Source organism: Dama dama, chromosome 5 (assembly GCF_033118175.1).
Source record: "Dama dama isolate Ldn47 chromosome 5, ASM3311817v1, whole genome shotgun sequence".
NCBI lineage: Eukaryota > Metazoa > Chordata > Mammalia > Artiodactyla > Cervidae > Dama > Dama dama.
Genome location: NC_083685.1, coordinates 121,529,786 through 121,557,356, shown reverse-complemented (window position 1 = coordinate 121,557,356; position 27,571 = coordinate 121,529,786). Strand labels below are relative to the sequence as shown.

Genomic DNA, 27,571 nt, shown 5'->3' with positions numbered 1-27,571 from the left:
CATCATCAGTCCATCCAGGCCCCTAGAATTCCAAGCTGGCAGCTGATTTCTGGGGCTCTGTGCTGGGAGACAAATGCAAGGCTCTCCCTAAGTCACCCTCCCATCTCCGGCCCTGGCAGGAAGGCTCTGCAGCGGCTAGGTACCACAGAGGACCAGTTCCTGGAGGCCGCCAGGCAGGAGGAGGCTGAGCTGGATAAAGTGCCCTGTCTATATAGCAGCCTGGCCCCTGAAAGCTGGAGTGACCTGGATGCCCTGCTCGGCTGTGTCCGCCTGGCCGTTATGGATGAACAGAAGAAGGTCGTGTGGACAGAGTAGAGGCCTTGCTGATGGCCCCTGTGTCATGAACAAATTTAGAAAATGAACTTTGATATATTTTACTAAAATAAAAAGCTTTTACAGAATGCTCAGGCCTGTGGCTCCCCTCCCATGTTCCGCAGGATGGAGATGATGGGGGTGGGGAGGGCAACAGGAGTCCATCCACTTGAGAGAGCACCCCTTTTCTGGGCTCTCCCAGGCAGAGCTTCTGCTCCCAGGTGGGCGGAGGCAGGGTAGGTCTGGAGTGCTGTCTGTGCTATAGACTCGTGTTCATCCAGGATTCACCCAGTGAGTGGGGCAGTTTCATGCCTTCAGCAGTGGCATCTTCATCCCGGGACCCTCTCAAAAAGAAGGGCAAGCTCTGCCCATACAGACCCCAGGATGACACCCGTCACTCAAGGAGCCTGCCAAGAATCAGCAGTCTCAATGAAACCCAGCCCAGGGGTTGGGAGCCTGACTATGGGCAAAGTGAAGGGAGAAGAAAGCCCAAAGGTCCTTCAGAGGCTCCCTATCCAGACCAGGATTGACAGATGCTGTCCCCACACTGAGTGTGGTCTGCACCCACCCGCCACCCTCATGGCACATGGAAACCCATCTCCTCTCAGGTGAGGAACACAAGAACGTCTGTGGTTTCCAAAGAACCAAGAGCGTCTGAAGCCCCGTGTCCCAACCACATTTTTCCCTGCAAGTCCCCGGACCATCCTCATGTTGTCACAGGTTGGGGATCCTGCAGCATCTTGGGTACCCTCCAGGAATTCACGTGCCAGGACGCGGCTCAGACTCCGGACAGCGGGCCCCCTACTATAGGGGCAGGAAGAGCCTCACAGCTCGTTGTGGAGCGGCCGGCACTGGGGAGCCAGCTTCTCCTCCAGCACCCCATCCGGAGCACACACCCAGGGGTCATGGGTCTCCCACTGCCACTTGACCAGCTGGGTCTGAAGCAGTTCCAGAACCTGGGCATAACGGGGGTCGGCAGCCAGGTTGTGGGTCTCGTGGGGGTCCTGGCTCCTGTCATAGAGCTCCCAGCGCTCCCGGTAGTAGTAGTGATGCAGGTCCTTATACCAGCCTGTGGGTTGGCCAGCTGTGGTGCGATTCAGGAGGTCCTGGAAGGTCGGCGAGACATAGAAGTCCTGGTCGATGGGGAAGGGCATCTTGAAGTGGAGGTTGTGCACAAGGTGGAAGTTCTGGTGGTGCACGGAGCGCATGGGGTAGGACATGGTGACCTCATGGTAGCTCTGGCTGCCGAAGACTGTGGTCCAGAGGGGTTCCGCCTCCAGTACTGGGAGGAGGGACCGCCCAGTGAGCTGGATGGTCTTTGTGCCAAAGATGGCATAGCTAGGGTAGGGGATGGAAAACCAATCCAAGATGGTGGGCGTGAGATCTGGAAAGGAGATGGCATCTCAGCAGGGCGGGCCCTCCAGGGCACTAGGTCCAGCCCCCTGGAAAGGGTGAATCCAAGCCACTCTGGAAGCTGGTGGGCCGCCTCGCACATCAAATCACCAACAGGGAGAAGCTGCTATGGGTCAACCCATTGCTGCTGTGTCACCCTCCGGGCTACGATGCCTCCAATATAACAGGAGGCCCCAATTCGGTGATACCCAGAATTCTAAAATCCTTGAGGAAGGCCCCTAGGGACCTATTCCTGCTCTGTGTTGCAGCTATAACACTCCCTGACCTTGGAGCCAAAGGGAGATGTGAGCCCTGAGCCATGGGAGCCCAAGCATGCTACTGCCCTGACCCCTCAAAGAGGGTTCAAGGTGCATCAGAATCACCTGGGAACTTGTCAAAAATGCAAATTTTTGGACACCATCCCAGATCTACTGAATCAGACTCTATGCAGTGGGATATTTGGATCCTACCAAGTGCTCCAGGTGACTGATGCTCCCCAATGGTCCAGTGGAAAAATGATAGGCGTGAAGGCAGTGAGACCCAAACTAGAATCCAAGTTTGGTGCTTACAAGCTGTGTGACCTTGGACTTCTTACTTTACATCTCGGAGCCTCATTTTTGCAACTGTAGGTAGGGGTGACCACCCCTTTCTCACTGGAGTGGAGTGGCAACCACATAAGGTAGTGGGTAAGGAGCAACATCTGGACGTTGTGGTCCCACTAAACATTCACTTCCTCCCTCACCCCCCACTGCCACCCGATCCCTGCTGTACGGGATGTAGAATCTTACCTAAGAGGCTCACGTAGGCCTCACTGACCTGGCCCCAGCGTTTTGGGTGCTCTGGGGATGATACCAGCATGGGCTCTGCAGTGCCTGGCCAGTACAGGTTGGTCCTGCCGCTGGGGAAGGGGATCCCATTGTCGGATGTGAAGATGACCAGGGTGTCATTCAGGACGCCTGCTCCACGCAGCTCCTGGAGCACAAGTCCAATCCCTGCAGGGTGTGGAGGGGAGAGCAGAGCTCAGATACAGGCAGACATGCAGTCATGGGAATGTGTGTGCACTCCTGCATTTCTTCATCAGACCCTGCACCATCGATTCCTTCAGTCACCCCTGCCTTCCTTCCCACCAGCCAGGCTCCCGCCCAGCAGATCCCAAGTCAAGGATCTCAAGATGACATAATCCTAAAGTACCTAAGTAGTCTTTAAATCAAGTGATGAGTGTCTTTATATAAAGAGGAGGAACAAAGACTAAAAAGAAGACATGGGAAGAAGACATATGATAACAGAGACAGAGATCAGAGTGAAGCAGCCACAAGCCAAGGAACACATGGGGCCACAGGAAGCTGGAAGAGGCAAGGACTCTCCCTAAGAGGCCCCTAAAGGAACACAACCCCGCAACATTGTGACTTCTGGCTTCTGGTCCAAGATGGGGGCCTGAGACGTGCCCTATGCCATCGCCTGGGCTCCCTGAACCCACCTTGGTCCATCCGGCCAATGGTGGTGTACTGAGCGGCCAGGTCAGCTCGGGCGGCTGGGGTGTCAGGGACGAAGTAAGGCACCTAGGATAGGGCAGGCGGGTGGAAAGTCAAGGTTAGAACAGATGGGTTGGGGAGGAGACAGAGTGGTCAGTCCTTAAATTGGTGTGGGAGATACAGGTGCCAGTCCTCCTCCCAGGGCCCGAAATCATCTTCCTTCCTGAATGGACTAATCCAGAAGATCCATGCTTCTGGGAACATCATCCATGTCTTTTCCCTTCTCTCTGCCATCCCATTGATGGGGACCTGGCTCCAACGAGTCAGAGTCTCTTCTTACACACCTGGGGCCAGGGCTGCAAACCCACCGGAGGGGCACAGGTCCCCCGATTTACAAAGTGTAAGAAGGGTAGTTCTTGGAAACGTGGAGAGGAGCTCTCCTACCTGCACATCCTTCGGGTTGTAGGTCTGGGGGATCCAGTCTGGAATCCACCCCATGCCACTCTCCCCATTGCCAAACTTCTCACAGAACGCCCCATACTGTGGCTGGGAGTGCCCGCAGCGGTGGGGGTCATGGAAGGCGACATAGAGGAAGAAAGGCCTGCAGGTGGAGGAATGGGCTTGAGCGCTAAGGTCAAGGTCAGATGGCTGACCCATCACCCTACTTCTACCCTGGGGAGCCTCATCCTTCAGGAAGGAACACCCCCCCCCAGCTTTGCCTACTCCCCTACAACTGATGACCTCTCTGTGATCCGTGCCACCTCAGGTTCCCCACGTCTCCTCTTCCTCTGACCAGATCAACTTGAGTATCGGGAATTTTCTCCCCCACCCACACCCCAGCTATCTGAGGACTTCAAGAATCCCAACCAAAGACTCTAGGAGCCGCATCCAGTATTAACTGCCCAGAGGTCTGGCTAAGTGAGGGCGGTAAGGGGGAGGGACTCTCTGCGCACCTGTCACCCCGCGTCTGCAGGAATTTCCGGACCAGCAGTTTAATTCTAGTGATGTTCCGCCCAACCTGGAGGACAGAGCCATTCTCCTCCGTGTACGCAAAATCAAATGGATACACCATCTCTGGCCCCACGTGCTTCTTCCCAATGATGCCTGGAGCCAGGGAGACAGGCCTGTTCAGAGCCCCTTTGGTTTCCCATTCCCTTCTGCCCCCTTCTCTGCTCCCCAGACCCTGTATCTTGCTACGGCCTCCAGGACGGCAGCAGAGCCCTTGTTCTCATGTGCCCATAGCCCAGTCAGGATCTCTGGGGCAGGATGGGAAGTTGCTCTCTTGCCCCTGGGGCCACATGAAGCCCCTCACCTGTGTGAATGCCAGCTCGGCCCAGCAGCAGCGGCAGGCTCTGCACCTGGTCAAAGGAGTTGAAGTGGTGGACATCCTGGTGCAGGCCATACATTCCATTCTGATGCTGCGAGCAGAGATGCTGTGATGCAGGATGCCACCTGGTCCTACCACCCCTGCCCTTCTTCCCCCGCTGCAATGCCCCTGCTCTCCCAGGCTCACCAACCTGGCCCTTCACAGATCCCTGATTTAGCATCCTCGGAGAGGTTTTCTCCGTCTCTCACTCCCTGCCCAACAGGCCCACAGGTCCTTCCCATAGGACTTTGGCAGGAAATACAACAGACTGGGAGGATGTACACCAAAATTAGGAGTAGCCTTTATTTTCTTCTTTTTGCATATCTATACTTTTCAATTTTTCTATCAAGACCACACACTATTGAGTGAAAGCCATCCCAGCAAGCCATTTCATAGCATGAAAGAAATTGTCATACATGTTACAAACTCAGACTAGAGAGATACAAGAAGGTAAACCCCTGTCCTTATTCCTGAGCCCACTGTCCAGAGGTGAGCATGGCCTACAGCTGCCTGATTAACCTTTCAGGAAGCTTCTGTGTTCAGTTAACAGTCTCCTCTTTATGTTGGCATTCTCCTCACTGGCTCAGGCTCTCAGAAAGAAACGCACAGACCTCATTATTTTATGTGTTCCCATAAAATAATGTTGTGAGGTAACACATCAAGAGTAAGTGCCCATGTACACCTGGTTCACAGGAGCATTATTCCAAAAGCCAAAGGTGGAATCAACCCAAGTGTCCATTAACAGATGAACTGATAAACAAAATATGCTCTGTCACACAATGGAACATTACTCAGCCTTGAAAAGTAGTGAGTTACTGACATGTGCCACTACTCGGGTGAAGCTTGGGGACATTACACTGAGTGAAACCAGCCAGTCACAAAAAGGCAAAAACTGTGTGATTCCACTTACGTAAGGTACTGAGAGTAACCAAATTCACAGAGACAGAAAGTTGACAGGTGGTTGAGGCTGGTGGTGCAGCAGGAAGGAATTACTGTTTAATGGGGACAGTTTCAGTTTGAGGTGATAAGAATGTCCTGGATGGTGGTGATGGTTACACAACAATGTAAATGTACTTAATGCCGCTGAGCTGTATCCTTAAAACAGTTAAAACAGTACATTTTTATTTATTTATTTAAAAAAAATTTTTTTTTCTTTTTATTTTTTATTAGTTGGAGGCTAATTACTTTACAACATTTCAGTGGAAAACAGTACATTTTTAAACTGTATTTATATATAACGGCTAAATAAAAATAGAGTAAGTGCCTTAAATGGCAGCATTTACTGTCACACAAGCTCCTGGGACAATATCATGACAAGAATGAACATGGGCTGAGCAAATAACTGCCAGGCATCTTACTATGAGCTTTACACACAGGGTGTTAACTTGGCCAATCCTATAGTAATCCCAGGAGTGAGCTATAATCATGACCCCATCTTACAGGTGAGGAGACTGAGGCTCACAGAGCTAAGTGACTGCTCACAGTCACAGGGTGCTGGAGCAGGGCTGCACGTGGACTATTTGGCTGGGGGTGACGGAGGGAAGGTGGACAGTGCCCAGGGAGACAAGGGAAGTGTTTTCAGCAGCAGAGGCCTTGGGGCACTCCCTCCTCCTGCCCCCCTGCCGCCCTCACCTGGGGCAGGCCAGTGAGGAGGCTGGCGCGGCTGGGAGAGCAGCTGCTGACGGAGGTGAAGGCATTGCGGAAGATAAGACTCCGGCGGGCCAAGGCGTCCAGGTGCGGGGTAGAGATGGCGCTGTTGTTGTAGGCGCCACTCTCAAAGCCTCCGTCGTCCGCTTAGGAAGATGGAAAACAAAGGACAAAGTGGGCTGGGCTCAGAAGGAGCAGCATATGGAAATGAGAAAGACCTGGGTCCTGCGGCAGTGGCCTGGGCCAGTGATGGCTAGGCAGTTATGATACCTGGGCAGGTGTGATACCTAGCAGGTGTGATTCCCAGCTGGGCATGATATTCAGCAGGCCTGTTACTTGAGTGAGAATGCCACCAGACATGTATGAAAAGTGGGTGAATATGTTAGGAGGCAGAGCAAAAACTCAGGTAGGCCTGAGCTCCAGGCAGGTATGCCCATGCAGTCCTGGGCTCTGAAGACATGCATGAGGATATGGATCCACGTGCAGGTTCTCTGCCCATGCCCCTCAAAGTGGGGGAGCTGAAGGGAGTCCCTCAGTGCAGGGCTGTTTATGTTACAATTAGCTGAAGGGCCTGCCCAAGACCACAATGTTAATCAGAAAGCGAGACCATGGCAGACAGCCAGACCTCAAAAGAGGAAAGAATCCGGTTGTCTTGTGAGAGCTGGGCCCTGGTTACCCAAACAGGAAGTCTCGTGAACAGCGGGGTGCTAGAGGAACTTCGGGTTTCAGGGTGGTGGGGGCCAGTGGAGAAGGTGGGTGGGGGGCTGCTCTCTTCAGCCAGGAGGAGGAGAGCTGAGCTACAGCGCTCCGAGGTCTAAAAAAGGAAGGGCAAACAGGGGTTATCACTGCTGGGAAGAAGATGAGAGCCCGAGGGCACCCTGACTGGTCTTTGGGGCCTTGGGCACCAACCCCCACTTCTGGCATCCGCTCCGTAATCTCTGGAAAACTGCCCAGCCTCCCCTGGTGGGGGGCGGAGACCGCAGGGCTAGCCCGGGCTGTTCCGGGGTACAGGGTCAGAACCCGGGGCAGGAGAGGAGTGTGAACGCTGGTCCCGACCCCTCCAGACACTCCAGTGGGCAGGGCTGCCTCTGCCTGCCTCTCCAAGGAGCTGATCACAAAGAGTCTGGGGCCAGCAAAGAAAGGAGACGGGGAATGAATGGAAATGGGGGCTGCAGGGCACTGAGAGTTAGCACTGGCCGCTTCTGGGAGAGCCAACCGGCGGCGGTAGAGGGCAGTGCCCGGGGTGCCAGCGGGTCAACACTTACCGAGGATCAGCAGCACGTTCCGGGAGCGCGCCCGGTGCACACAACAGAGACCCACGGAGATCAGCAGCACCCCGCAGACCTGCCCAGAGCTTCGCATGGTGGCGGCTCCGGCCTGGCCTCCGTCCGGCGGTCACGTGAGCACCAGAGCCGCCCCGCCCCGCCCTCGGTCACGTGTACACCAGGCCCGCCCAGGACCCGCCCCCGCTCCCGCTCCTCCTCCCTCTCCGGTTTCTGCAGACCCGCTGCAGAGACGACGGGAGACCCGGAGCTGCGGAGACGACGGGAGACCCGGAGCTGTGGCGTCCGGTGAGTGCGCGGCGGACGGCGGCGGGGCCTGGGACCGGGACCGGGTGGGCAAGCCGCCCGGGTACCGGCCGGGATCGCTGGTGGGCGGCCGACTCGGGGGGGACATGGGGTCCGAGAGTGCGGGCGCCTCCCGCGGGGACCCGGCTCCCACCCACTTCATCCCCACCCAGGTCCCCTACACACTCCGTCTTGCTGGGGCTAGCAGGCCACAGACGGTCAGCCAGCGTGGGATCCCCACGCCTTAGACCCCAGCGTCCGGGGCAAGAGGCTTTGGGGGTGGGGGGCAGGTTCTGTCTGGAACATCCTCCCTAGGGCCGGGAGTAGGGGGTGGGCTGAGACGGTCTTTGCGCGCCAAGGGCGCCAGAGAATGCGCGACCCGAATTAGTGGGGGAGCCGCTGACGTTCGTTCAGAATAGACTAGAATACCTAGGGCTCCTCTAAAGATGAAACGCCACAGGTGGGGGTTGGGGTGAGGCGCAGCCTTGGGATGGAGCCCCCCCACCACCACAGCGCCGCAGTCTGCCGTAGTGGGTGGAGCCTGCTGTGGTGCGCACTTGGAAAATCTCAGGAAGCTCGCAAGTCCAGTCACCCCTCCCACTCCTCGCCGGACAGCTGTGGCTGTCCCCGTGGACCTGCTTTTCTCTGCACTGCTCCCCGTTAAATTTTCAGGGAGAGCGGGGAATAAAAAAGGAAATAAATTTTCCTGGGAAGCGAAACGTTGAGTCTCGTTACCATTTAGGCTTCTCATTGAGAAATCATTTTTCTTTTTTTTTTCTGGGCCAAAGTTGATGGCGGAAGAAAAGGCACCTAGGGTGTGGGCAGGTGGGGTTCAGCGAGAGCAGTCGGTGAGGAGGGGGCACTGCGCCTTCCATTGGGGGCTTCTCTACATAAGCTGTTGGTTTCCTGTCTCAGATCAGCAAGGTGGGGGCAGATTTAACCCGTCTGGCTCCACCCCTCTACGTGGGAGAGACCAATGGCGCATCTCTTGAGGTCTCTGGGCAACCCCCTCCTCCCTTATTGCTGGGTTTTCTGAAGACTCTGACTGCTGGTCTGTGTCCTACCCCCCTCTCCAGACATGTCACCTCCTATGTCTCCCATGAAGCCACCCAAGGGCTTTGCCCCTATGTCCTGCTGCTGGTCCACTGAGACCATGCAGAAGTGGCTGCCTTTCCTGGGCTGGCTGCCTGACTACACCTGGTATGCCCTGAAGATGGACTTCATCGCTGGGATCTCAGTCGGGCTCACAGTCATTCCCCAGGCGCTGGCCTATGCCGAGGTGGCTGGACTCCCTCCCCAGGTGAGATGTCTGCCCCTGCTGCTCCCCACCTCCTTTCCCCTCAGCCTGACCCCACTCCAGGCCTTAGTGCTCATCCAGGAGCAGAGTAGAAAGGCATAGTATCCCCTCCAGACAAGGGGGCACCCTGGGCTCCAGTCCCACAAAGCCTTATTTTGTAACCTAGAGCATGTGATGGCCTTTGGGCAGACACGTGCCCCTATAACCCTTCTTGTCACAGTTGTTACACATAGGCACCAAGTTAGCTCTGGATGGCCTGATGGGGCCAGCGAGATGACTCACCTTGGCTTTAAGAACCCTTTCTCAGGCTCATGGACTCAGACATAAGAACACTAGGCCCCAGGTGGGTGTGGGTAGAAAAGAGGCCCCTAATCACTGTAGGTCCACAACCTTGGGTAACAGAGGGTAAGCAGTTTGCCCCGCCTGTATGTACTGCTGTGCCCAGAATACACAGCAGACAACACAGATTCCTCTGCTCAGTCAGCTACACCAGGGACCCCGGGGGTGTGCCGTGTGCCTCATGGGTATTCATTGCTCTCTCTGCCCAACAGTACGGCCTCTACTCTGCCTTCATGGGGTGCTTCGTATATTTCTTTCTGGGTACCTCCCGAGATGTGACACTGGGCCCCACGGCCATCATGTCCCTCCTGGTCTCCTTCTACACCTTCCACGAGCCTGCGTACGCTGTGCTGCTGGCCTTTCTGTCGGGCTGCATCCAGTTAGGCATGGGGATACTGCGCTTAGGTAAGACTCTCAGGCCTTCCTGCCGTGAGGGTGGGGGGCTACAGTTCTCCTGGCGATGCCATGCCTTCAGCAGTTCCTTCTTTGCATTTCAAGGGCTATCCCAGGTGGGTGTGTGTGTGTATCTAAGGAAGGATGACTCTCAGCCCTTCCCTAATATGCTCAGCCAGGACACTTGGAGAAGTGCCCATGAGCTCAGTCCATAGTCTCTCCTGCTCTCCAAACCAGCCCAAACAGGGCATGCCCTCCACTAGTCTTTAGCCCTAGTCAAACCCTCACCTCTCCCAGCCCACATTGAGCCAGTAGGGCTGGGACCAGCGTGGTGTTCCCTCTTGGCTTTCCAGGGCTCCTGCTGGACTTCATCTCCTGTCCCGTCATTAAAGGTTTCACCTCGGCTGCTGCCATCATCATCGGCTTCGGGCAGATCAAGGTAGGCACACTAGTTGGCCCTGGGGCACTACTGGCTAACAGGACCGAGGCCGTGTCCTGATATGTGTGGGCCTGTCATACTCTTGCTCTTTGAGGGTCCAGAGCCTGTGGTGCTGACCTGAGTCTCCATTAATAAAACCATCCTTTGGGGGAGATCTTGAGTGATGGCCAAGTTCTACCACAGGTAATTTGGGGAACCAGTAATGACAGCCCCCACACTTGTCAGTGTTTTCATGGCTAAGTGCTTGGTTCACCTCACAGAGTTCTGCAGCCTCTAATACGCACTCAGCCATCAGGTCTTCACAGATCACAAGCATACTGCCAAAATTTTGACAAGCAAATTGCTCCCCCAAGCTAGTTTAGCTAGGTGATTTCATTTTTATGTCTCCCCACCCCCAACTTCTCATTCAGTGTTTTTCAAATATCATGCTCCTTTATGTTTCCATTTAAACATCTGTGGCAAGTATTGGAATCAGTAATCATCCGTCATCTGAGGATATCATTTGTTCTCCTTCCACTGGGTTCTGAGTGCCTAGAGGGCAGGGACTGTTTTGCTTCCAACGTGGCTGTCCTGAGCTGTGCTGTGCAGAATGAAACTGAGGTGAATCGTAGAGATTCAGGGTCACAGACACATGCACACACCAGGGTCTCCATGGTGTGAGTCCCACTGTCAGGCTCTGCTTCATTCTGGCCGGTGACAGTCTTCAAGGATGGAAGCCAAGTAAGAAAGTGAGAACACAAAGCCCCAGAGGGGTACATGTGAGAGAGACTAAGGTAGCTGACCCGTTTGGGTGTGGGACTGACTGCACCCTGCATTTAGTTCTCACAAGTCCTCTGGGAGGTAAGCTTGTCATTATCTCCATTTACAGGGAAGGAAACAGCCTAGAACAATGTGGGTAAATTCAAAGGATAGATTATGTACACACATATGTCAGGGTAAGCTTGGCAAATGCTGTTTCGTGGGATGCTGTGTCCTTTATTCTGGAAACATTATCCTTCATTTTTAGTGTCAAAAATGCTCTTTTTTTCATAACACAGTGAGAGGGTAGCTGCTTTACGCATCCTATTCGACAATCCTAGGCCCTGTCTTCAAAACCTTGACTAGGTCATGACAGCCCTCTGAGAACCTTTAGGCTGGGGTGGGGTGGGGTTCCTCTTCACCTGCCCAAACAGGAGTCCCCTGCCCAGGACGGAAACCCCTGTGTGTGTCCCACCTCCTCAGTGTCCTTCGCCTTCAATGGCTGTGTGCACAGCGGGTTGTGGGGTCCTTGGAGCCTGACCACCCTGGGAGTCTGGCCTTGACTGCCCCTTCTGATCCCAGCCAGATAAAGAAGTAAAGCACAGAGAGGCGCCCCTTCTCCCTGACGAGGGCTGCTGATTTGGCACCCCGGCCCGGCCCCATCTGCGCAGTTCTGCCTGCCTGCGCAGATTTTTCCCTCCGGTAGGGGGCGGTGCCCGGAGGGCGGGCCTCCGAGTGACGGACGCGGTCTCGGGCCAATGGCGGCGGGGCCTATGCTGTGGGGGGCGGGCCGCTAGGTGATGGACGAGGCCGCCGGCCGCAGGCTGCCGGGTCTGCGCGGGCGGGTTGGGGCCGCAGGACTCTGGACCCAGGACCATTAATCAGGGCACTTGTTGAACCAGTTTCCTTGGCTGGAGGTCGCCCATACTGATTTTCCTCAGACAGGAAAATAATTTGCAAAGGCCTGGAACAACGTGAACATTGTGAAATGCCCTCCGCGTCCCTTCTCCCTTGGGGAGGGATGGCTTCCATCTGCCCGTGGGAGGCTTTGGGAATGGACTTAGATAAGCCCGGTAGAGCCAGCAAGTGTTTTCCCTCAGGAAGGGCGCTTGGGGGTGGGGGACTCCAGGTTTAGAATGATATTAAGACGCTGCAAGGGAGAGGCCTCAGGGTTCATGTTGCAGAAGGTTGTCTAACCACAATCTCTGTTTGAACAGAACCTGCTGGGACTGCAGCACATCCCCAGGCAGTTTTTCCTGCAAGTGTATTACACTTTCCACAACATCGGAGAGACCAGGTACTGGTCGGCTGAGTTTCTGCCCCCTGCGTTAGTAAGCTCTTCCTTGTAGACCCCTCTCACAGTCCCCTCCCCATTTCCACTCCCAGTTGGCTTTTATTCCAGTCCTCTGGGGCCTTGCTGCTTAAACAGGGGTCCCATGAGCAGTACCATTGGCATCACCTGGCAGCTGGTAAGATATACACACTCTGGCCGGCACAGACCTGAATTGGTCAGGTTGACAAGAGCCCCAGGGGATTGGCCAGCATATTGATTGAAGCTTGAAAAGCTCTGCTCCAGTCAGTCCGGTGCGCTGGTCAGCATGACCCCATGCAGGGCTTTCTCAGTTGTTTGAAGTAAGAAGAGACCACGAAAGGGAAGGGTAGGCAGTCTCTCACTGAAAGAATTCATAGTTCAGCAAAGAGGAGAACGTGGGGCAGGGGGAGGCTGAGGCCGGCAGATACGCAGGTTCCCAAGGGATGGGCGACAGGTAGAGGCAGTTCACTTAGCAAGTGCCTCCCTCAGGTGGAACTGCATCTCCCAGAGGGCCAGTGGGTTAAAGGGACAAATAGGAGATGATCCTGGCCACAGGTCAGGACCCCTCTCTCACTAGAGGGGCAAGAGGAAGAAATGACCAGGAGGAAGCTGTAGGGGGAGCTACCTGGAGGGAGTCGGGGAGAAACTCTGACCATCGTCTTCTTCCCTTTTGATCTGTTGCTGAGGTTTCCAGGCCCATAAGATATACCTGGTGGGGGTCACAGGGGGCAGTGGAGATGGAGATGGACTGGTCAGAAGTGAGTCTTCTGGAACCAACGAGTCATTTGTAGCCCAGAGAGCTACAAACTGAAACTATGAGTGATAGTGCAGTTACCACTGTGATCTGGCCCTCAACCCCTAGGGCCTGCATACCTACTAAGGTTTGTTTTTTTTTTTCCTACTAAGTTTTGAATAAAGATTTGAAGTGGAATAGGGACACAGATTTCTTAGAAAAAAGCAAAAAGAGCATTCGAGACAGAAAACTTTGCAGCAGCCAAAGGCCAGAAGGCCAGTGCTGTCGGTGGGGTTGGGCGGTGACTGGTGTCCATCTGCAGGGTGGGCGATGCAGTGCTGGGGCTGGTCTGCATGGTGCTGCTGCTGGTGCTGAAGCTGATGCGGGACCACGTGCCTCCTGTCCATCCCGAGATGCCCACTGGAGTGCGGCTCAGCCACGGGCTGGTTTGGACTGCCACCACAGGTGAGGGAGCCTTCTGGCTGAGGGAGCACTTCCACAGTTGTCTTCTCTAACCTGGGCTCATGTTGTGGTCACCCCAGGAACCGGAATCCCACCCCTCGAGATTCTCACGTCACTCACTAGGTGGTTCTGATATGTAGTCAGCTTGGAAACTGGTTTAGCAGCAGAAGTTCTCCGCCAGGAATGACTGTACACCATGCCCCTGCCCCTCAACCGTGGGACTTTTGCCAATGTCCAGAGACATTTGTGGTTAGCCCTGTGGGGCAAAGCTGTTTCTGGCATGTGATGGGTGGAGACCAGGGACATCAATAAACATCCTGCAGTGTACAGTTGCCCATGGCAAAGAGTGATCTGACCCAAAACAGCAGTGCGAAGGCTGAGAAACCCTGGCAGGTCTCTGGGGGAGAAAACTAGTTCCACTGAGACAAACTGGTCCTGTTTTAATTGTGCAGCTGCAGAGGGTACGGGCATTGCTAATAGATTACTTGTTAAAGAATCCACCTACAATGCAGGAGACCCTGGCTTGATTCCTGGGTCAGGAAGATCTGCTGGAGAAAGGATAGGCTACCCACTGCAGTATTCTTGGGCTTCACTTGTGGCTCAGCTGGAAAGAATCTGCAATGTGGGAGACCTGGGTTCGATCCCTGGGTTGGGAAGATCCCCTGGAGAAGGGAAAGGCTACCCACTCCAATATTCTGGCCTGGGGAATTCCATGGACTGTATAGTCAGTCCATGGGGTTGCAAAGAGTTAGACACGACTGAGCGATTTTCACTTTTCACTTTCAGAGGGTAAAGATTTTGCTTTGGGCCTGGAATCAGTCAGAGGATCTGTAAAGAAAGGCTGAGATGAAAGGCGCCAGATGAGGAGAGTTCAGGAGACCATTGGCTGGTTGAAGGGCCGTCTCTGGGTGGGGGGGTTGAGGGATGGGAGTGGGGTGTCAATAGAAATCTCTCCGCTGAGCTGCCACTAGGTGACAGCAAGATAGAATGGCAGGTATAGCAAAGCACGGAAGTGCTGATATCTAGTGGCCCTTCCCAGAGCTGAAGGGAACAGAAATTACCCCGCTTGGACCTACCCCTTGGTAGCTGTGAAATCCAGCCACATGTGAGAAGAAGGGGTGGCTAGATTCTTAGCCTTTGAGTCACTTCCAGATTCTCCAGCTGGTTCTCAGTCCCTAGAATCACTCACCAGACCCTCTTCTGCAGCCTGAAGGCCATGGGTTAATGTTGAGCACTCCAGATGGTGGGGAGGGTGGAAGAGCACTGGATTTATAGTGAAAATTCCTGGGGACTTATCTGGTGATTCAATGGAAACTGCAGGGTGTACAAGTTTGATTCCTGATCCAGCAACTATGATCTTGCATGCTGCCAGGTGTGGCCAAAAAATGAAAACAACTCTCTGAGCTTCAAAGATACTCTTTTCTGTATTCCTCCAGCCATCTATAGGTAACTTAAAAAAAAAAAAATTCTGTTTAAGAAAAAAGCAAAACTCCTGGCTTCAAGTCCTAGCTTAGCCACTTGGCACTTGCATGAGTTATTTTCAAAATTTTATGCACTTTAGTATAGTCATCTGTAAGATAATGAAAACAGGTTCTGTTGTCTAGAAGTTTGACACTGAAAGTGTGGACTTAGACCAGCAGCTTGGAAACTTGTTGGAAATGCAGACTCTCGGGAAGCACTTCACAAACATCACTTCTTTTAATTCTCATCACAGCCTTGAGGATAGGATATTATTTTCCCTGTTTTGCCAGTGAGGGAAGTAAGGCTCTGAAAGATAAAACAGACAAACCAAATAAGACTTCTCAAGGTCATGTAGGAAGGATGAGGCAGAGTGAGGACTTGCTCCCAGGTCACTTGCCCTTTTTCCTTGTCAGCTGATGTAGAAGTGTATTGATTTTATTTATCTCACAGAACTCTATTCTCTCAACATTGATCTCTCCATTGCTTTCTTCTAGTTCATTGATTCTTCTCTGCTATTTATTATTTCCTTGCATTGGCTGATCTTAAATTTACCTTTCCTTTTCAAAATCTTAAGGCAGAAGCTGAGGTCTTTGAGTCCATCCTTCTTCTCTGATACAGTGTTCAGGATAATAAATTTCCCTGTTCAGCACTGGTTTAGCTGCAGCCCACAATTTTGATAGGTTATAGTTTCACTTTCATTTAGTTCTGAATGTTAATTTCCATTTTGACATCTCCTTTGAATTGTGGATTATTTAGGAGTGGATTATTTCATTTCTCCTTTGAACCAGGAGCCTTTTAGGAGTTAGTTTCCAAATATTTGGTGATTTTCTAATTAGTATTTTGCTACTGATTTCTAATGTAACTCCATTATTGTCAGAGAACAAACTTTGTATGTACATACGTATGTAGGATTATAATTTTCTCTGGAGATGACCCTCCTTATCCTGCTAATGTCCTTCATTCTCCCCGTCTATCCTAGCTCGCAACGCCCTGGTGGTCTCCTTTGCTGCCTTGGTCGCATACTCCTTCCAGGTGACCGGATACCAACCTTTTGTTCTAACTGGGAAGACACCCGAGGGACTCCCCGATGCCCACATCCCTCCCTTCTCAGTGACCACTGCCAACGGAACCGTCTCCTTCACCGAGATGGTACAGGTGGGTAGAGACGGAACCCGGCCAGTTTGGCCAAGGCTGCAGTGCCCCCAACCCTGGTTCTATCTCCTGATGCATCAGCTTAGAGACCGGCAGCTCTGACCTCAGCTCGGACTGCTGCGTCCTCAGGAAGGTGCGTCTCTGGTACGGAGACAGGTGTGAATGCATTCCTGATTAGGCACAGCCTCAAGGGACACCATGGGTATTTTTTCCGCCCTGAGCCCAGGGGCGTTTCCGCCATCACAGATGCTGGCAGAGCAGGAATTTGTCCTGTTCTGCTCTGTGTCGTGCTCCTTGCAGTGTGAGCTCACAGCCCTGCCGCTAAAGTTACCTTTGCTTCTGTCAGACGTGGACAAGCCAGTGCTTGCCTTATCGGGTCACTGCCTGGTCAGACCTCTTCTGTCCTTCCCTGGAGGGTCACTCACCACCCCTCTCTCCTCTCCCAGGGAATGGGGGCCGGGCTGGTCGTGGTACCCCTGATGGGTCTCCTGGAGAGCATTGCAGTGGCCAAATCCTTTGGTAAGATGCTCACCACCCACGCCCTCCCTGGCACCTCAACCCGGAGCTCAGCCTGCCTTGCTTGCCTGCTCTCCTGCTTGCTTTTATCTGCTCTGATTTTTAAAACTTTGAATTTTTATCCAAGTAACACATGTTTATGTTTTTTGAAAAAAAAAAAAATAGTGAAAATGGATTGTCAAATGAAAAATCTCTTCCAGTAACTGGAAATATTTGACAGTCCACTCTCTGTGGACATAAAAGGTCCTGCATTGAGCCTTTGCCAGTTGAACTTTTCTGTGTGTGGTATACACCCTCACGCTGCCAACTAATTTCAAGCTGAATGTGGAGTCTGAACATTAAGGTCTTGTGATGAGATATGAAATAGCCACTATCCATTGTACGCATACAGCTAAGTAATTTCATTGGTCATAATGAAAGGTAATAAAGCACGTTAGGAATGGACGTATTTTAAGTATTACCTTTGTTTTTAATGTAATTGATTTAATTGAAATTTTTCATGTAATTGGTAATAATGGCTGTATTTGACAACCTGTTAGCAAAATTCGTAAAAGTTTAACAAGGGTACCCTTTCCAGGTGTCTGAACACAGCTGGTCTGTTCCCCTCCACACCCGCTCAGAGGCTGGAAAATGTTTATCTACTTATGTGTTAGCTGCTCAATACTGATTCCCTCTGCCTGAGCTGGGGCTGCCAAACCCTTCACGTGTCCCTGTGTCTGTCTTAGGTCCTTGGGCTTGTGCTCTGTATTGTCCATGAGGATGACGTGCTTTTTCTGTTCTCTAGCAGGGTTAAGTCTTTGGGTCTAATTTGACTCTAAAGGTTAAAATTCAGATACATGACATGTATGTTGTTATGACTACCTAAACTGTGTTTACTGCTCAGCCCAGGTTGTGCCAGGATTCTGTTTCTTTCTTTCCCTGAAGTCCCAGCATCTGCATCCTTAGACCATTCCAAGGAGACTCTAAAGCATTCTAAAGGGTTTTCCTTTGCAAACGCCAACAATCGCTCAAGACCACACTACATTTCAGTTTGTAACCTGTTCAGTTCACATCTTTCTTGTTTAGTTTTTATTTTTCTGATCCTTTTTTTTTTTTTAATTTGGAGGAGCATATCTTGGAATCTGCATGTGACAACTTTTACTCATCTTGTTTATTACTTAGAAAACTGTTTTCTTTTCAAGTCCGCTGATTTTCTGTGCTCATTTGCAAAGCTTGTCGCACTCTTAAATCAAGGCTTAGTAAGCCATGGCCGGCTGCCCGTCACCTAAGAATGGCTTTTGCATTTTAAATGTTCGAAAAAAAAATCTAAAGAGGATTAGGATTTGGGGACACATGAAAAGTATATGAAATTCCTATTTCAGTTCACAAATAAGGTTTTACTGGAAGATGGTTTCTTGCTCAGTTGTTTCATGGTGTGTGGCTACTTTGTGTTACAGTGGGGAGCTGAGCAGTGTGACAGAGAGTGTGATCCTCAAAACCTAAAGCATTAAAAAAAAAGGAAAAAACCTAAAGTATTGAAGGCTTCCCTGGTGGTCCAGTGGTTAAGAATCTGCCTTGCAATACAGGGGACATGAGTTTGATCCCTGGTTGGAGGACTAAGATCCCACATGCTACAGGGAAATGAAACCCACACTGTGCAACTAGAGATTGCGTGCGCTGCAACGGAAGATCCCATGTACCACAACTCAGACCTGCTGTCGCCAAATAAGTAAATATTAAAACAGGACTGAAGTGTTGACGGTCTGGCACTTTACAGAAAGTTTGCCAACTGCTGTCTTCAGATTCATGCTCCTCCATGGGTTCTCCCTAAATCTTCCTGCTCATCTCTCTAGGCCTCATCTGAGGCTCTCTAGTCATCGTGACCTGTAACCAGAGAGCTTTTAGTTTAAAACATCCTTCCCTTATTATAAAAGCAATATTTGTCACACAAAATATTGGCAGTTCAGAAATGGATGAAGAAAAGATGAATCACTTATAAACTCCCTTACTACCCTGATTAACTGCTGGTAACATTTCACTCTATGGCTTTCTACTCTTTTTTGTTTTTTTTTGTAAACACACAGAGACACATACACCTTTGCATATATGTATATATTTTATCTGTGTTTATATCTTATATTTATGAAACATAGTGCTATAGGGAGAAACTGGTATCCTGTTTTATCATTTCACAAACATTTTTCCTATGATGTATATCTAGTAACAATGTTTTGTCCGTTCTCTTTAGCTTCTCAAAATAATTACCGAATTAACTCCAACCAGGAGCTGCTGGCCATTGGTAAGACTCCAGCAGTGGGCAGCTCTTGGGGGCTGGGTGGTGGTGGAGCTGACATGCAGGGTGCACAGCTGGCCCGAGTGGGGCCCTTGCACCCATCTCAGGTGATTCAGTTTAATTGCTAGGAGTAGGGTACCGACATCTGGTGTCCAGTCTGACTGAGGCTCGTTGAGCACCTGCTGTGTACCTGACCTTGAGGGCCGTGGCCTGTTCTGTGTCGAGAAACACCTGGAATGTTCCTCCTGGGCTGGGGGTAGGGGCTTTCCAGGATGAGGATCAGATGGCTGAGGAATGTGGCCAGATACAATCTCAGGTGAGCCTGCTGATCCTGCAGGATCTTGGCTGCCTTTGCTCCACCCTGTGGATGAGTTAGGACTCAAGTTGGCCCCACTCTTCCTGACTGTGGAGGGCTGTATCTTGAGTGTCATCTGAACTATCTTGAGAGCAGGCCTTGAACCTATGACTGGCTGTGGGCTTTGCGGAACCAAGGAGACTGTGGTCATCTTTGTGGAGGCCACTGACTGAGGGGGCTGCTGACAAGCCAGTGGTGATGAATGTGGGCTGATTAACTCCATTCTGAGTTCCCAGCCAGGCTCCAGGCATGGGTATGTCCAGTAGAGATTAATCAAAGGCTTCACTTTGGCCGGTCATCTCACGAAAGGAGTGTGGCTTTGAAGGAACTCAGACCATGAGGGACCCCAGCAGGACTGGGCACTTTGGGCCTGTGCACACTTGCCCTGTTCAGCCACCGCCCCCCCACACCCCACTTCTGGGCAGTGGGATTCCATGTTCTTACACACAGGAAAAGGCATATCTAACTCACACGGGCAAGGCCGGGGGCAGAATTGCTTCATAGCTGGACTCAACCTCAGCACACTGGGCAAAGACGGTGGTTTGTTTTGTCCATCCTAGAGGAAGGGAGAACCCGATACAGGCTGCCCCCGGGTAGATCCTCTCACCTCCTGTCTTCTGTTTCTTTCTGGTTTCTGTGTCCTTCCTTCATATCTCCTTTTCCTCTCTGTTTCATGATCCTTCTCCTGCATGAACCCTTTCCTTCTGTTTTCTCCCTAGGCTTAACCAACATCCTGGGCTCCCTCTTCTCCTCCTACCCGGTCACAGGCAGCTTTGGACGGTGAGTGACCACATGCTCCCTCTCTGTGTCTCCAGGGACGTCCCAGCCTCGGACAGAAGGTCTTCTGACTTGAAGAATCAGCTCCCCTGTGGAGTCCTTCCCATGTCCTGAGGCCGTTTTCATGGTTCTCCCTATCTGTCTTCTCTCCCTCGGTCAGCTCTGACAGAGTTCACAGGGAGGCAGGACGGGGGCACTCCATCTGCTTCCCTCACCTCTTTGGCTGGTTTTCTTTACAATAGTACACAGTGTTGCAGGCTTCCCAGGTGATAGCTAGGGGTAAAGAACCTGCCTGCCAGTGCAGGAGACATAAGAAACATGGGTTCAGTCCCTAGACTGGGAAGATTCCCTGAAGGATGGCATGGCAGCCCACTCCGTTATTCCTTGCCTGGAGAATCCCATGGGCAGAGAAGCCTAGTGGGCTACAGTCCATGGGGTCATGAAGAGTCAGCACGACTGAGTGACTGAGCATGCACACACAGTTTTGCAGTTTAACATTAAAAAGATGCCCATGCATGGAATGTTCCTAGCATCTTGTTGCTTGAGTTAATTCCTGAAAGATAGTGGGGGCAGGAAAGACTGCAGCTCTGCCTGAGGAGGGACAGACTGTCAGGTGGGGGTCACCATACAAACTCCCGAAGAGCAGAAGGGCAGGGTGAGAGGGTGGCCCGTGGCTGGAAAGAGAAGAGGAGGCATCAGTGCCCAGCCCTCAGGCCAAGTCCTGGAATCCAACCCAATACTGTCTGAGCGCTTAAACCTTCCTGACACCCCAAACCCTTGTGTCAAGGGGGTGCAGGGCACATGGCCCGACCTCCAACATCACAGCATCCCTGTCTGTAAAGTAGAATCATGACAGGGCCTGTCTCAGCAAATTATTTGGAGAGTTTAAAGAAAATCACGTAGAACAATGCTGGTGACTTGGTAGGTGCTATACTAGCATTCATGAAGTAAAACCTCTAACCAATTTTCAGGTTAACTTTTTATATGCTCTTGTTGGCATAACTGGGTTGCGAACCTGTTTAGTTAAGATCATATTTTATGTCCCCTGATATCTAGCACAAATACAGTGTTGAACATTTGGATTTACAACCAGGCTTCTCTCAGACATGCCTATCTGTTATTTTGGGTTGAGAAGGCCCAGGAGTCCCCCCTTGGTGAGAGGACCCAGTGCGCCAATGTCTAAGTTTCTCCACTAGGTGGCGACGTTGCTGAGGGCTCCCATTTCCCCCACTGCCCACCTCCTGCCACGGGAGCCCCCATTCCTGGAGACCAGCCATAGCTGTGTGGACCTCCCCTGCTCTCCCAGTCTGACTGACAGCCACTAATGGGTTTCTCTCACCTTCCAGGACGGCCGTGAATGCCCAGTCGGGAGTGTGCACCCCAGCAGGGGGCCTGATGACGGGTGAGCACCCCTCGAACACACACAGCGTGTTCTCCTGTGTCCATGGCAGTGAGATGGGAGGAAAGGAGAGGAAGGAGCCTGGGGTGCGAGTGCTGTTGGCTCTGGCGCCCAGCTCTGTGCCCCCAGAGGGCTCCTTGCTGGGTGGGAGTCGGGCGGCAGGGCCACGAGGTCACGGTGCCCCCACACCCCCACAGGAGCCCTGGTGTTGCTGTCGCTGGACTACCTGACCTCGCTTTTCTACTACATCCCCAAGTCTGCCCTGGCTGCCGTCATTATCATGGCTGTGGTCCCCCTGTTTGACACCAAGATCGTCAGGACGCTCTGGCGAGTGAAGAGTATGTGTCTCCTGTCTGTCGGCCCTGAGGTTTATCAATGATCCTGCCCCTGCTGTCGGCCGCTTCCCACACCAGCCCAGTTGGGGTGAGGTGGTGGCTTTGGGATGACCAGCAGCGCCCACGTCACAGCCTCCCTTCTCCACTGTCATTTCAGCTCCAGGTCCCCTGAACCTGCAGTTCATTTACTATAACAAGTTTTTACTCTGTTTTGTTTCTCAAAGGAGTTGAGGGATTTACGTGACTTCTGCATCCCTTTATCCTTGGTCCCCTGAGAAGTGCCCACTGTGGCTTCATTTCTGGGGCCGGGGGGCAGGTCGTCCAGACAGGGAGGGACTTCTTGCCTTTGACATCCTTGAGCTGGCATGGCCTGTCAGCATCATCAGTCCCCAAGTCCTTGGCGGGGGGGCGTCCCTTGGGGGCTGCTTGGGGTCCAAGACACCTTTACTCATTACATGAAAGCCATACATGAGGCGTCCTCATCGGAGGGCTCAGGTAGCTAGGAGCTGGGCTCGCCGACGAGGGTCCTCCTCTCAGCTGGACCCCCTCTCCCAGGGCTGGACCTGTTGCCCCTCTGCGTGACGTTCCTGCTCTGCTTCTGGGAAGTCCAGTACGGCATCCTGGCAGGCACCCTGGTGTCCGTGCTGATTCTCCTGCACTCCGTGGCCAGACCCAAAATACAGGTAGCCCATCTGCCTCCCTGAGGGGGACCCACCTGCCTCAGGGGGCCCAGTGGGGTGAAGTATGCCGTGGGGTGGACCCCTTGATCCCACCATCTTACACTTTGCCTCTCGGTGTGACTGTGGCCCGAGGCACTGCCGAGTGACCTTTCACCTGGTGGATGGTGTGACCCTCCTGCATTAACTGCATTAACCTCCTGCAGTGCATGGGGCTGTGGGTGGGGCCATGGGTCGGGCTCCTGCCAGCTCTGCACTCCCCATCCACCAGAAGCCTGGCAGAGCTGCCCTGTGGAACCAGCCTCCAGGGCTCACTGGCTTCCCCTGCTGTCCCCAGGTGTCAGAGGGTCCGATGCTAGTCTTGCAGCCAGCGAGCGGCCTGCACTTCCCTGCGATCGAGACCCTCCGAGAGGCGTTACTGAGCCGGGCTTTGGAAAGTACGTGGCCACATGGGCTGCGGTCACCCCCAGCTCCCCACCACCTTCTCTGCACCCAGCCTGGCTCCTGCTGGACCCCAGATCCTGCCCTTGACTGTCAGGAAGGAGCTCGCCTGCCCTTGGGTCCAGGGAGTCTCAGGCATTTCAGAATTTTGTCCAGTGAAACCCCCACCCCCGACATCTGCATGCAGTAAGGGTGGCAGGTCCCCAGCATGTGTCCCCTAAGGGCACACTGCTTCCGGGAGTTGGTATTTAGGGGAGAAAGGGGCTTGTTTGTCTGCCCTGTGAAGGAAACAGCTAATGGCTTGGGTCCTTGTCCTTTCCCTTTCCCATTCACACTGGGGAGGTGCTCTTGATGGCCTTACATGGCCCCAGGCCCCTGGCCAGGGCCTCCTGTGGTGGCCTGCACCCGGTGTGACCTCTCCTTTCCCCCCAGCATCCCCGCCGCGCTCTGTGGCCCTGGACTGCACCCACATCTGCAGCATTGACTACACGGTGGTACTGGGGCTCGGGGAGCTTCTGGAGGACTTCCACAAGCGGGGCGCCACCCTTGCCCTCATCGGCCTGCAGGTGGGTGTTGGCATCCACTCTGGAAGTAGCCTGGTGAGGTCTGTGTTGTCACCTTTCCCACGTCAAGATGAGGCTACCGAGGCCCAGAGAAGCTGAGTGATTTGTCTAGTGACACACAGCGAGGAAGGCAGCCAGCCTCCTGTCTTGTGGCCTTGGGCTGCAGAGCTCTGCTTGCATCCGTTATAACCTGTTTTTGCAGAGCACTCGTCTCCTTGTCCTCCAGAGAGTATTCACTTAGGGCGTGTGCCTCTCACGGAGGTGTGAGGCAGCCTGTTCCCACCTGGAATCACTGCTTGTCTGTCCCACAGGTCCCTGTTCTGCGTGTCCTGCTGTCTGCTGACCTGAAGGGAGTCCTATACTTCTGCACCCTGGAAGAAGCAGGTGAGTGCGGCCAGTCATCATAGAGCTGCAGCAGCCCAACTGCCCCCGCCCTGGGGGGCCAGGACCACAGGACTGAAACCCTGGGAGACAGGAGGGTCAGGGCTTGAGTCTGAGAGTGGGGAGCACTCCAACGAGAGTGAGATAATGGGCAGGTTGTCAGGGGACCTTTCTGCTCTGAGATTTTTATCTTTTAGCATTGTATGTGAGGCACAGTTCACATGAAATGCACAGATGCTAAGTGTGAGTTTGAGTCCTGACAGATGAATGCAGTGGATGTCCAGTTAGGGTGGAGATCATCTCCATCATTCCAGAAATTTCCCTCATTCCCCTGACTGCCACTGGGAGTAAGTGCTGCTCTGATTTCTTCTACCATCAGTCAGCATAGCCTTTTCTAGAACTTCGTGTAGTGGGATCGAAGGATTCTGTGTCTGGCTTCCTTGGCTCAACCTGGTATCTGTGAGATTCACCCATGTTGCTGCTAGAAGCAGCCAGAAGCTGATCCTCAGGAGTTGGATAAGCAGGTTGGGCCAAGCCACACCATGGAACCCGCCTGGCAATAAGGAGAGTTATCATGGCACTGAGAGTGGTGAGGATGATGATGGAGACTTAGGTGAAACCAGCCCAGGGCTTGGGGCACCAGCCCAGGGACCTTAACTCTCTGCACTCAGGGTCCCCAAAAATGCCAGCCTTTAATCCCATTCCATGAACTGACCCATCCTCACTTTGCTTTTTTAGTGTTTAAAAACCTTGTGTTTTCTACAGAGAAATACCTGAAGCAAGAACCAGGGACCCAGCCCTACAACGGCAATGAAGACTCTGTTCCGGAACACAAGATTGCCCTGCTGAAGGCCTGAGTGGGCCACCGAGGGGCGCCCGACATCAGAGGGTCTCCCGGAAGGTTCTTGTCACTGTGATGCCGGATGCCGCCTTGCAGATGGATCTGAGAAACCTGAGCAGGTGACCCGGAGGAGGGGGAGGGCAATGGTGTGGAGTCCACAGGTGGGACTCACCCCTTCCTCTGAGGTGACTGAAAAGGTACCTCCCTGCTCTTCCCTGTATGCAAACTCTTTTTTTAAAGAGTGGTTAGGAGAGAGCCTTCTAGAATGGCAGACCAGGTGAGAAAGGAAAGGGCAGGGATTTCAGCCTGGTCTAGGAGAGGAGCCCTCTTCTCGCCCCAGCGCCTTCCTGGATTTCGGGGGAAACGGGGAGGGCGGGCATCTCTCAGGTGGGTTCCCTTCTTGATGGCGGCGGCTGTGCTGTTGTTGAGAGGAAAACCAAGGTTTGCCAAAAGACTTAAAGTGTCTATGAAAAGTAACTTTGTTGTGTTTTCTAAATTTAAAAAAGTGATAGCTTTGGTGTTTTTGTAAAAACCATACATGCTTATTGTAAAAACTACCGAAAATCTTCCCCTCCCCCATCCACTTTGGCGATAGCTCCCGACCTCCTCCCTCCACCGTATACGTACATGTGTGTACGTTAGCATGTGGATGTGTGTTTACACTCATGTAAATGGGATCATTTCATCCGTGGTGCTCTGTGACCCACATTTTCATGCGGTCATTGCTGTGAATTATTCGTTGTGATAATAAATAGAGAAGACGTGATGATCAATGGCTCCATGGTATCTTATTCTATAGATGCATCATAATTTACCTAGCAAACTGTCTAGACAGACTTGCCTGTTTGGAATTTGACTTCCATCAATTTACCTTAGCAGTAAATCCCAGCTGAGGGAGGTTATGTCCCTGGACTCTGTTTGAGAAAGAACTCACTGTGAGATGGCCCTGGATGGGGTGCTCTAGAGCCACCAGTGTTCTGCCCAGGCCATCATGGCCAGTATCTGAGCAGAGTGAGGGTCCAGGCCTGCTCATAGTACACAAGTCTTTTCAGATTCCTTGTCCTCCATCTTCTGGTGTTTCTCCTTCTAGGCCCCTGACCAGCCAGCTAAATGGTTTACTCCCAGCCACACATCACCTTTCCTTACCTTAGGCAATTTCTCTTTTTCTACAAGGCCAACTGTCTTTTTTTTTAAAAAAAAAAAAAAAAAAAACTTTTTATTTTGTATTGGGGTATAGCTGATTAACAAACAATGTAATAGTTTCAGGTAAACAGCGAAGGGACTCAGCCATACATGTACATGTATCCATTCTCCCCCAACCTCTCCCGTCTAGTGTAAGGCCAGTGTGTCTTGAAGTTGCCCACTGGACCACATTTGCCCAAATCTGGGATGGAGGTGTGGTCCCTTTTGGGCCTGTGCCCACATACTGAGCCCACCCATTCTGGAACCCAGAGATCATCCAATTCACAGGGCTGGACAAATTGATATACTCGGGTGGGAACAATTTTATTGGAAACCCTCACCATCTATGACTCAGCAGCTCCAATTCTCAGAAGCCACTCTAGTGAAACACAAGCCCATCTCCTGGGAAGCAGGCCAAGGATATTTATCACAACCTCATTAGCAATTTTGGAAAATGAAAGCAACCTAAGTATCCTGACCACAGAACATGAAGACTGTGGAAGGTCACATGGAAGTTAAAGGAATGAGGTGTAGATACTAACAGATGTTTGAGTGAAAACAAGTTGCAGAGTGATACCAATCTTGAGATAACCATTTGTGTGCATACACTCTGTAAACGATTCTGTGATACATGTATGAGACTTTGTAAAGTCCTGGAAGGATAAAGATCAAACTCATGGCAGTGTTTCCTCCTTGAGTAGATAAGTAACTATATTTGTGTGGTTTAATTTTTCAAAGAACATTGCATTGACATATTGAAAATTATAGGGCTTCCCTGGTGGCTCAGACAGTAAAGAATCTGCCTGCAGTGTAGGAGACCCGGGTTCGATCCCTGGGTTGGGAAGATCCCCTGGAGTAGGAAATGACAACCCACTCCTGTATTCTTGCCAGGAGAATCCCCACAGACAGAGGATCCTGGTGGGCTACAGTCCATGGGGTCGCAGAGTCGGACACAACTGAACAACTAATCACAGCACAGCACACTGAAAATTATAATAAAAATGAATTTTAAAAAAGAGGTATGGAGAGAATTTGGTGTCAGAAGATGCGGGGCTGGGTTCCATCATCCCGGCTCATCAGCTAGATAAGCTCTCTGAGCCATGTGACTGTTCTGATGGCACAGGTAGATTAAGCCCTTCCTCACTGTTGACAGGATTCCCTAGTGGCTCAAATGGTAAAGAGTCTGCCTGCAATGTGGGAGACCCAGGTTCGATCCCTGGGTTGGGAGGATCCCCTGGAGAATGAAATGACAACCCACTCCAGTATTCTTGCCTGGAAAGCCCATGGCCAGAGGAGCCTGGTGGGCTGCAGTCCATGGGGTTGCAGAGTCTACATGATTGAGCGACTTCACTTTGACTTTCACCATTGACTGGTGTGACATCACCAACACCACTGTAGTTTCCTGCCTCACCTGTAGTGAGTGTGGCCACATGACTAAGATCAAGTCAATAGTGTCTCTTGTGGGCTGAATTGTGCCCCCTGCCTCACAAAATTCACGTCATGTCCTAACCCCCAGTACCCAGGATGGGACCTTATTTGGAAGTGAGCTATACTGTGTGTTCACTCGTGTCCAACTCTTTGCAACCCCATCAACTGTAGCCCGCCAGTCTCCTCTTGTATGTGGAATTTTTCAGGCAAAAATACTGGAATGGGTTGCCATTTACTCCTCCAGGGGATCTTTCTGACCCAAGAACGGGAACTACATCTCTCGCGTCTCTTGCATTGATGGGCACATTCTTTACCACTAGT

General features: G+C 52.2%; 3 protein-coding genes across 17 annotated transcripts in view; 2 read left to right on the top strand and 1 right to left on the bottom strand.

Annotated features, from left to right (window-relative positions):
• CARD14 (caspase recruitment domain family member 14) overlaps positions 1–401 on the top strand; it is a 29,235-nt gene extending 28,834 nt beyond the window's left edge. For all 13 annotated transcript variants that reach the window (XM_061144598.1, XM_061144594.1, XM_061144593.1 and 10 more), the window contains one exon: positions 120–401. In XM_061144598.1, coding sequence (XP_061000581.1) covers positions 120–315 — 196 coding nt within the window. In that variant the 3' untranslated portion in view covers positions 316–401. The remainder of the gene's footprint in view (positions 1–119) is intronic.
• SGSH (N-sulfoglucosamine sulfohydrolase) lies at positions 359–7,596 on the bottom strand. Of its 3 annotated transcripts, none has more exons than XM_061144605.1 (8): positions 7,455–7,596; positions 6,175–6,335; positions 4,489–4,594; positions 4,130–4,280; positions 3,621–3,777; positions 3,182–3,263; positions 2,493–2,696; positions 359–1,696 (listed from the first exon to the last, which is right to left on the bottom strand). In XM_061144605.1, the coding sequence occupies exons 1-8, from the start codon at positions 7,549–7,551 to the stop codon at positions 1,137–1,139; spliced, it is 1,518 nt and encodes a 505-aa protein (XP_061000588.1). In that variant the 5' UTR covers positions 7,552–7,596; the 3' UTR covers positions 359–1,136. The 3 variants fall into 3 exon arrangements, with proteins under 3 accessions (XP_061000588.1, XP_061000589.1, XP_061000590.1); XM_061144606.1 differs by having other exon boundaries at positions 4,489–4,534; XM_061144607.1 differs by having other exon boundaries at positions 1,267–1,650.
• SLC26A11 (solute carrier family 26 member 11) lies at positions 7,550–25,409 on the top strand. Its single transcript, XM_061144604.1, has 17 exons — positions 7,550–7,760; positions 8,834–9,057; positions 9,606–9,798; positions 10,140–10,225; positions 12,181–12,260; positions 13,331–13,473; positions 15,911–16,086; positions 16,530–16,602; positions 18,827–18,877; positions 19,946–20,006; positions 21,350–21,405; positions 21,600–21,740; positions 22,293–22,420; positions 22,752–22,851; positions 23,288–23,421; positions 23,730–23,802; positions 24,565–25,409. Exons 1-17 carry the CDS (start codon positions 7,550–7,552, stop codon positions 24,654–24,656), a joined length of 2,022 nt encoding a protein of 673 aa, XP_061000587.1. The 3' UTR covers positions 24,657–25,409.
• The last annotated feature ends 2,162 nt before the right edge of the window (positions 25,410–27,571 follow it).